General features: G+C 43.7%; 1 protein-coding gene across 1 annotated transcript; it reads left to right on the forward strand.

The window, feature by feature from the left end:
* Positions 1-2,193: 2,193 nt before the first annotated feature.
* LOC125523125 lies at positions 2,194-4,668 on the forward strand. Its single transcript, XM_048688176.1, has 3 exons — positions 2,194-2,421; positions 4,027-4,178; positions 4,265-4,668. Exons 1-3 carry the CDS (start codon positions 2,302-2,304, stop codon positions 4,437-4,439), a joined length of 447 nt encoding a protein of 148 aa, XP_048544133.1. The 5' UTR covers positions 2,194-2,301; the 3' UTR covers positions 4,440-4,668.
* Positions 4,669-9,192: the final 4,524 nt, after the last annotated feature.

Consider the following 9,192-nt stretch of genomic DNA (forward strand, 5'->3'; position numbering starts at 1 on the left):
AATGTTCCCTCCTTCCAAATTTGTTCACATCATCAAAATGTTCATGTGTTTTACATGTTCGAAAATTAGGAAAATGTTTGTGTTTTAGAGAAAGTATTTGTATTTTTTACATGTTCAAAACCTATCTCCACTAGGTAAAAAAAAAAACTATCTCCACCTCTTGCAAACGGTATGCGCATCGCCACGGCCGCCGCTATAGCCCTCATACAGGTCGACCACTTCTCCCGTGCCGCCAACCGCCCCTACCATTGACTCCCTTTTCTTCCTTTCCTCCTTGCCCTAGCCGCGCACAGGGAAGGCCTAGGTATGAGAAAGGTAATGCTGCACCTTACAGTTTAAGAGGTTAGCCATGTTGGCACTTTCGTCTTCCTCTAGGCCCAATGTGTAAACATTGATTTTAGCAAAATTGATTTTAAGTCCGGACATAGCTTCAAAGCATAAGAGGATGATTTTGATGGTGGTTATGCTCTGCATGTTTGGCTGGAATAAAAGGACCATGTCGTCCACGTATTGAAGATGAGAGATCCCACCAGGAAGGAGATGAGGCACCACCCCTCTCAGGTGCCTAGCCGTTTTCGCCTTGTGTAACATACCCTAAAGGGAATCAACCACCAGGTTGAAGAGCAGCGGGGATATATAGTCACCCTGACGTAGCCCTCTGTGGTTACGGAAGAAACCTCCTACCTCCCCATTGATCATAATGGCCGTCAGCCCTCCTTCAACCAACTGACAAATATGACTAATGGAACCCGATTCGAAGCCTTTGCGATGTAACACTTCCCGTGGGAATGACAAGCTCACCCTGTCATAGGATTTTTCGAAGTCGAGCTTAAGGATAACGACCGGTATTTTTTTCTTTTTGAGCTCGCGGATAACTTCGTTAAGGCAAAGAACCCCTTCCAGGATAAATCTTCCCTTTAGGAAAGTAGTTTGGGCATGGCCCACAATTTTTTCTGCAATAGGGCCAAGGCGCAAGGCATAGCATTTCACCGCTAGTTTAAAGATAACATTGATAAGAGCAATGGGGCAGAATTGCGAGATCTTGTCAGCACCCGAGATTTTGGGATAAGGGCAAAAATCGTGAATTTAATCTTTTTGATGCCGACACTAAGAGAGGTTTGAGCTAGGACCAACAAGTTTTGAAGAAAGCAACAGGGAAACCATCAGGTCCGATGCGGCATCCATCTTCATTGCCCTTTAGGCAATCTCAATTTCTTCTTCCAAGAAACTAAGGGAGATGAACTCATTTTCTTGCTCAGACACCTTTTTAGATGCCTCCCACATGTTAATGGCAAGCTCGACCCTTCTGGTTTGCGACACCCCATAAGTTCCTGATAAAACTCATAGATATGCTTGGTAAGGTCTAGCAAGAAGTTAATTTTTCCCGAATCAGTGATCAATCTAGGAATGTGGGTGCGTCTTCTGTTGCCGTTAGCAATTGCGTGGAATAAACTCGTGTTAGAATCCCCTTTGATGATGCTGAGGAATCTACCCCTTTGGTTCAAGTAAATTTCATGGTGCAGTATTTTTAGGCTAACTTATTTGTTCTTGTAGAAACTAGAAAGATATGGCTAGAGGATATATGTAAATGTAAGTTTGTTGCATGTACATTTCACTTTCAGTTATATGTAGGTTATAAAAAAATTAATATTATATGTATATGAAAATGTACAGCTGGTATGAAAAAAAGTAGACATGTATCAAAAAAATGTATTAGATGTATACGAGAAATGTACAATGTGTACCAAATATATATTAGAAAATTGATAAGCATGTATTTGAAAAATGGTAAACGTGTCTAAAAATTGTTCCTAGTATATATGAAAAAAATGTACAATGCTTATGAAAATGTATACATGTGTTGAAAAAATAAAAAGGAAAAGGGGTGAAAAAGGGAAGAAAAAACCCGAAGGAAACCAAAGAAAATCGGTAAAACCGAGGAAAGAAACAAAGGAAACTAAATAAAAAAAATAAAAATAAATATAAAAATAAAAAATAACGAATAAAATAAAAAGGATAAAAATAATGAAATAAACAAATAAAACGGAAGAAAACAAAATAATAGCAAAGGAAAACAAAAAACGAAACCGAAGAAAAACTAGCGACCGGGCGAAGCGTATGTTTCTGAGACAGCGTGCGGGCGAACATGGGCCGGCCCGGTACTGAGCGCCTTGTAAAGAAAACGAGCGACCGCCCCTCAAAAGAAAAAGAAAAAAAGAAAGCAAACGAGCGACCGGGCGGAGCGTATCTTTTTCCTCTTCTTTCTCGATCTGCAGTCGGCGCAACCTCGGCGAAGCCCTCATGGCGATGGCGGTCCGCTCGGTGTGCAAGCGGCTCGGCGGCCGCGGCCTCCGCCCGTCGCTGACCGCGGCGGTGGCGCAGCATCCCCAGCCCACGCCCTCTCGGTTCCTGCACTCAACGGTAAGCCCCCCCGCCCCCTTCACGCATCGGTGGAGTCGGAACCCTAACCCTAGCTATTGCGGATTCTTGATCCCCATCACGGGATGCGGGTACTAAATTAGTCGTGACCGTCGAGGTTACGTTCAGGTGGTCACTATTTTTGCAATTTGTCATGTGGTTGAACTGAATACTCTGTAAGGTGGTTGATAGGGATGCCAGATTCCAGGATCCCTAGCTAATACTGTCTTGCTGCCTGGAATTTGGGTTGCCTTCCCAAACACAAAGGGGTGCTGGGCGTTATAAATTTGAGAATTTAGAACCAAGCGTTACAATACATAGACAAATTTATTCACAATGACGGATGTGCCTTGGGTGATGTTGGTTTGGCAAAAATACTATGAAAACACCCCTCCTCATGCCATGCAACCCTGTGGATCTTTCTGCTGGAAAGATGTTTTTTTTTTCTCAAACATGGATGTATACAGAGGGATCACCTCCTGTATTGTGAATGCCGGTGACACTGTTCTATTCTGGACGGATGCTTGGGAACAAGATGGCTTGCTGATGGACCAATATGAGCACCTCTTCTCTTTTGCTCTTCCGGACGTTCTCTCAGTCCAGCAATTCATGGATCCTCAAGACCATCTGCACAACTTTCACCTGCCTCTATCCTTGGAGGCTCGGGAAAAGCTTCAGGACCTCCAAATCAAGAACAGTGCGCGGCTCGAGCCTTGGAGTCCTGATGATTGGATCTTATATTGGGGGGATGTACGATACTGGCCAAATAAGTGCTGTAGATAGATTCTGCTTCAGGCAAATACAACCCTCCCCTGTTCTGACCAGCATATGGAAATCCAAGTGAATCATGAAACAGAAGGTTTTCACTTGGTTATGGCTCATGGATAGACTGAGCACTAGGAATATGCTTAAGAGGAGGCGCTTTGATATTGGAGAGGATCTTTCTTGCCTGCTGTGTGATGATGACGTGGAAGAAACCACCATACACCTATTCTTTGCTTGCGCATTCAGTGCCTCTTGTTGGGATACCATCCATATTCATATTACCTGGGATACCACAAGGGGTCTACCTGAGATGATGAGCAATGCTGCTACTGCCAAACTGGAAATACTTGGATGGTGTGACTCCTACATTGGAAGGGTGGGCTGCTTTGATTAAGGAGGATTTAAATCAACTAAAGTTCAGGGTCTCCCCTGATCTATCTGACTTCCTAACCTCTTTTGTAAATTTCCATTGTACTCTGCATGTTTAATTAGCAACCTAGCTTTTCCTTCTCGTTTACCAAATGCTACAATCTGAATCTGAAAGAAGGGCATAATAATCCTGGGTTCAGAATTCGCTTGATAAGTTGATATGCTGCTGGTCTTAATTTACTTGCATGCTTGACTGAATTTAGCTTGGTGCTAGTGCATGCTGTCAGACTCAAGTGCTGAATGACATAAGCATTGCATTGTTTGCCAATTGATTGATTGCATGCCTCTTGAGTGCTACTGCTGTCATAAAGCATATATACCTGCTCTACTTCTGATATAAACTTCGATATTGATCTGTTCCTGATTTGGGTTAATGCGGTTTCTCCCTGTCTTGCTCTGTCAATAACAATGCAGAAGGCGGACGCAACTCGTTTGGCTGAGATCCAGCAGGTCAAAGAAGAGCTCTACCGCATGATGTCTGAAAACAGGGAGAAGATAGGAAACCAGAAGGGCCTGATCAAGCACCTCTCATCCCATGTGGAGCCTAAACCTGAGGACCCCGTCTGGTATGATTTTGAGCCCGATATTGTTCTATATGCCTGTTACATTCTTGGTTTACAAGGGCTCTGATCTCTCATGAACTGCCCTGCAGGCGCTTCTATCGCAGGGCAAAATGGTACCATTTAGTCTTGATGTATAGCCCAGCATTCCTTTATGGCTACATGTCTATGTTGGATGTGCCTGATGGCAAGAAGGAGATGACGCCAGCTGAGAAGGATGATTTTAACAAGAGGATGGCCGCGTTGATGCCCAATGTAGAACTTTGAGGACAGCTAGTTGCATAGCGACTAACCCCAGCACTTTATGTAGTTGCCATTGCTCTGTTTGGACACTGCGGCTTTGTTAGACTAAATTATCCGTCATGTTCAGTGCGATTATATGTTATGGTAAGGCTGAACTAGCTGTGATGCTTGGTGAAAAGTGCTATCTTATATGTTAAGACTGAGTTATCAGTGAGAATGTTGGCTCAAGTGGTATAGTACTATGTTGATGTTATTTGGGTCTCCCTTGGCAAGTTAGTTGATTGGTTCTTTGTTTGTTTAAGGATGTGTGAGCTCTTTGCTCACACTGTATTTCGTTTGTCTGATGCATAGCTGAAAACGTGCTTGTGTGGAAAGGGTGATGACTATTTGGCTACTCTGCTGTGTTCTGTAACAACAGTAAGACATGATTGCTCTCTAACTGCCCCAGTGTGTCAAGATAATTCCATTTTTGTGACTTAGCAGTACTGTTTCATGTACCATTAATCTTTAGAGGGAATGAAGATCAGGAGTATCATAAGATGCCTGCATGTAACTTTGAATCCAGTCACAGCCATGTATGAACCAATTTTGATTGAATGATGATACTCTTTTCTGACCTCTCGTATGATCATCCTAGTCTAGCAAGCCAACATTGATTTGTTACAGCCATCAAAAGGAATCATTAGTTACACCCACCAGGTTATTCAAATGCTCATCTTAGCCTACTATGCTTGTAACTGTCTTTAGTGCCATCTCCAATGGTGTTGCATATGTACCCAGCATCATCTTCGAAAAATTCATATCTTTTCCGCAGCCCATAGAGAGCAAAGCCGATAAGTATCTTCAGGAGTACAATGACAAGCAAAACTGGGAGTTCGTTTAGTCTTGATGTCTTCACAATAACACTCTTAATCTTCTAGTACTACTACATTTTTCAGGCCTTGGATATTTTAGCTGTCAGCTGGGACATAGTGAAAGTATGATATATAGTGAATCTCAAATATCCTTAACGTTTTAAATTTGCATAGCCCTCTGTAAATTTGGCTTGCAGTTAGAGAATGGAGAGAACCGGAGTGTGGATATCGCGACAGACAACTTCATACAGAAAACACCACTGGGGAATTTTTCGGAGGCGACGGTCATCAATATTGGTCTTAATTTCTTTTAACAAAGTATTAGTGTATGAAGAAAAGTACTACGCTGAAGATAGAATTTACTGAATCCTAGTAGTCACTTTCTTTATACTGTGTAATACCTCGATAAATAATTTGTTATACTGTTTGGTGCCTTGATAAATAAACGAAGTGGCTCACTGCAGTTTAGCAGTATGTTAAGAGGGCAAGAATGAACTAGAAAAAGAAGCAAAATTCTCACAAACCACTGGTCAAAATCAGTTGGAACTTCCCCAGATCTTTGCTGGGCACATTTTTTTTTTTTGAGAAAACAATATTCAGTAAGTAAGATCACTAGCCCCCAAACTCGCAGTGGCCACTGTTAAATATTACGGTGGGCCTAGGGCCCATCTAACAATTTCAGAAGAATCTCACGTTGCTAGTTGGAGAGGAGTTGGACCTCCTTATAAGGGATTCTCTTCCACATGCTATTGAAGCTTGAGAATAGAAGTGGTTCCCGTGCACTCCTCCTCCTCCGCCTCGCCGATCTAAGACGTTGAATCGTGGGCTGTTACCGACTTGGACGTAGGTTCAGCTCACGCGAAATAGATCGCACCCTTGATTCCTTTTAGCAAAACCGTTCCAGTTGCACGATTCCTAGAGCTCGACATAACGGAGTCCATAATTTTAAGTCTTTACTTGCGTTTACAAGGTTGCATGTTTGTCTAGATCTGGGTGATGTTCGAAATGCAAATCATTGCCTTTCTCTTGAGCGAACTATATAATGCTGGGAGCATGTTCACCGCAACAAAAAGACAAAGAACTGACCATCCATCTTTACACAAGAGTATGGCTTTGTACCTAAACTATCATATCACAACCATATCGTAGTGCTAGCTAGCCAAACTGTAAGTCATCATAATTTAACTGAAAACAAACTGGAGACATCTTTGGTTCTAAATTTTCAATCTTGACTTCCCTGGTTTTCCTCATTAACAGTTTGGGGTTTTACCCCAGTGTCCAACCCTACCGCTAACCACAAAAGCAGTAACCAAAACGAAGATTGTAGCGTGGGCAGCTGCATCCAGCAACGCGTTAGCCCTTGTAAAGAACCGCATGCTGGTCCTACAGGTCAAAAGAGAAAATGCCAATTCTTGTCAAACAAACGGGAAAATTAAGGAAGAATAGACCAAGTGATTTTGTATCTGCATGCTTGCATGTTTGATTCTCTGATATTTTACGTACCTAAGAGTGGCATTTGGTTTTGGAACGACTTTTTGCCGAGAAAGATATGGGAGTGCTAGTGGAAGCATGTGATGCTCACCAAGAGTCTCGCAATTCTTGTCCGCCTTACCCAACGCATACAACTCCCTTTTCTTCTGCACCGCCTTAGGGCCTGTTCGGCAACGCTCCAACTCCCAGCTTCCTCAACTTCACACATGAAGCTGAGCCCAACGCTCTGGCTCCAAGAAGCTGGAATCGAGAAGCTGGCTGCCTGTCTAGTGCAAAAAAGAAGGAGTTGGAGAAGCTGGTCTTTTAGGTTTTCCCATTCTTACTCTCCCCTCATTTAGATACATTTATAACTTGAGTGGCTAATCGTCGGGCGATAAAAATACAAGATTTTTCCACTTGAGAGCAAGCATACGAAGAAAGAAGAATATGATAAAGGCCCTACAAAATTCCCTTGGTGTCATGTCAGATGATCCGGAGGAGCTGAAAGCATTGGTACAGGAATTTTATGAAACTCTGTATACTTCAAAGGGTGTGAACAATATGGAAGCGGTCCTCAACTGTGTACCAACCAAAGTTACCGATGAAATGAATGAGTTACTCACTGCACCGTACAAGGGAGAAGAAGTTAAAGCAGCCCTTTTTCAGATGTTTCCCACCAAAGCACCGAGACCCGACGGATTTCCAGCTCATTTCTATCAGCACCATTGGGATCTTTGCGGTGCCGAGGTTACAGAGGCGGTCCTCAGGATAATTCGGGGAGAGGATAGCCCTGAAAGCATAAATGACACGGTCCTGGTCCTTATCCCTAAGGTAATGAACCCTTCCATGCTCACTCAATTCTGACCAATCAGTTTATGTAACGTTTTATATAAGATTGCGTCCAAGGTGATTGCGAACAGACTGAAGCAGATTCTTCCGGACATTATTTCAGAGGAGCAATCGGCCTTTGTGCCAGGCAGGAATATTACAGACAATATCATTAGTGCATACGAGTGTTTTCACTTTATGAAACGCAGCTAGGCCAGGGTCAACTCCTTCTGTGCCCTAAAACTCGATATGATGAAGGCATACGATCGGCTAGAGTGGGAGTATCTACATGCAATGATGATAAAGCTTGGCTTTGCTACATCATGGGTCCAGATAGTAATGAACATGGTGAGGTCAGTTTCTTTTTCAGTGCTCTTTAATGGCGAGAGACTCGACACCTTTTACCCATCCAGAGGTATACGGCAGGGAGATCCGATATCCCCATATCTCTTTTTAATCGCAGCAGAGGGCCTTTTGTGCCTACTGAAATCCAGTTCCTCGTCGTCTCAGCTAGAAGGGATCAAGGTGGCAGCCACGGCTCCAGTCGTGAACCACCTCCTTTTTGCCGATGATAGCATGTTGATGTTTAAATCGAGTGTTGAAGGGGCTGTTGCAGCATCAAACTTGTTGGAACGCTACTGTATGGCATCAGGTCAGCGCATAAATCATGAGAAGTCTTTTATCTTCTTTAGCAGAGGTTGCCCTCAGGTCATGAGAGACAGTATCAAGAACACTCTGAACGTGCATAATGAATCTCTCAGTGACAGGTACTTGGGGATGCCTATTGATGTTGGGCATGCAAAGAATGGCACTTTCCGATATTTGATAGACCGGGTGTGGGAGAAAATTAGAGGGTGGATGGAAAAACTTTTGTCTGCAGCAGGAAAGGAAGTGCTCATTAAGGCGGTGGCGCAGTCTATACCGGTTTTTTCTATGTCATGTTTCCGCCTCCCAAGGGGATTATGCGAGAACATCACCTCCCTGATCAGACAATTTTGGTGGGGAAGCAAGCAGGGGAAGCGCAAGCCAAGTTGGGTAGCCTGGGACGAGATGACAAAGCCAAAACACTTTGGTGGGCTCGGTTTTAGGGACTTGGAGATCTTTAACCTTGCCCTACTGTCGAAACATGCGTGGAAGTTGCTTCAGAACCCCACGTCGCTTAGCGCCCGCATCCTCAAGGGTGTCTATTTCCCGGAAGACTCTCTGTTTGCAGCTCGGCTGGGCATTCATCCATCACAAATTTGGCGAGCTATCTTGGATGGCCGTGACATAATGGTGCAAGGACTAGCGGGGAGGATAGGAAACGGGGAAACCACGGATATATGGCATGATAACTGGCTACCCCGCACGGTGATGAAGAGATCGATAACATCTCTGGCCCATGATCCACCTCACCTAGTCTCAGAACTTATCAACCACACCACAGGCTCTTGGAATGAACCGCTGGTTCGGGCAACCTTTATTCCAATCGATGCGGAGACAATCTTACAAATTCCTCTTTGCACTAGACAAATTGAGGACTTTTGGGCTTGGAGTGAGGACAGGAGGGGTATCTTCACTGTAAGAACTGCGTACCGTATGATTCAATAGAAGAAACTAAGCAGAGAAGCCTGGCTGTATGAGCA

This window comes from Triticum urartu, chromosome 7 (assembly GCF_003073215.2).
Source record: "Triticum urartu cultivar G1812 chromosome 7, Tu2.1, whole genome shotgun sequence".
Lineage (NCBI taxonomy): Eukaryota > Viridiplantae > Streptophyta > Magnoliopsida > Poales > Poaceae > Triticum > Triticum urartu.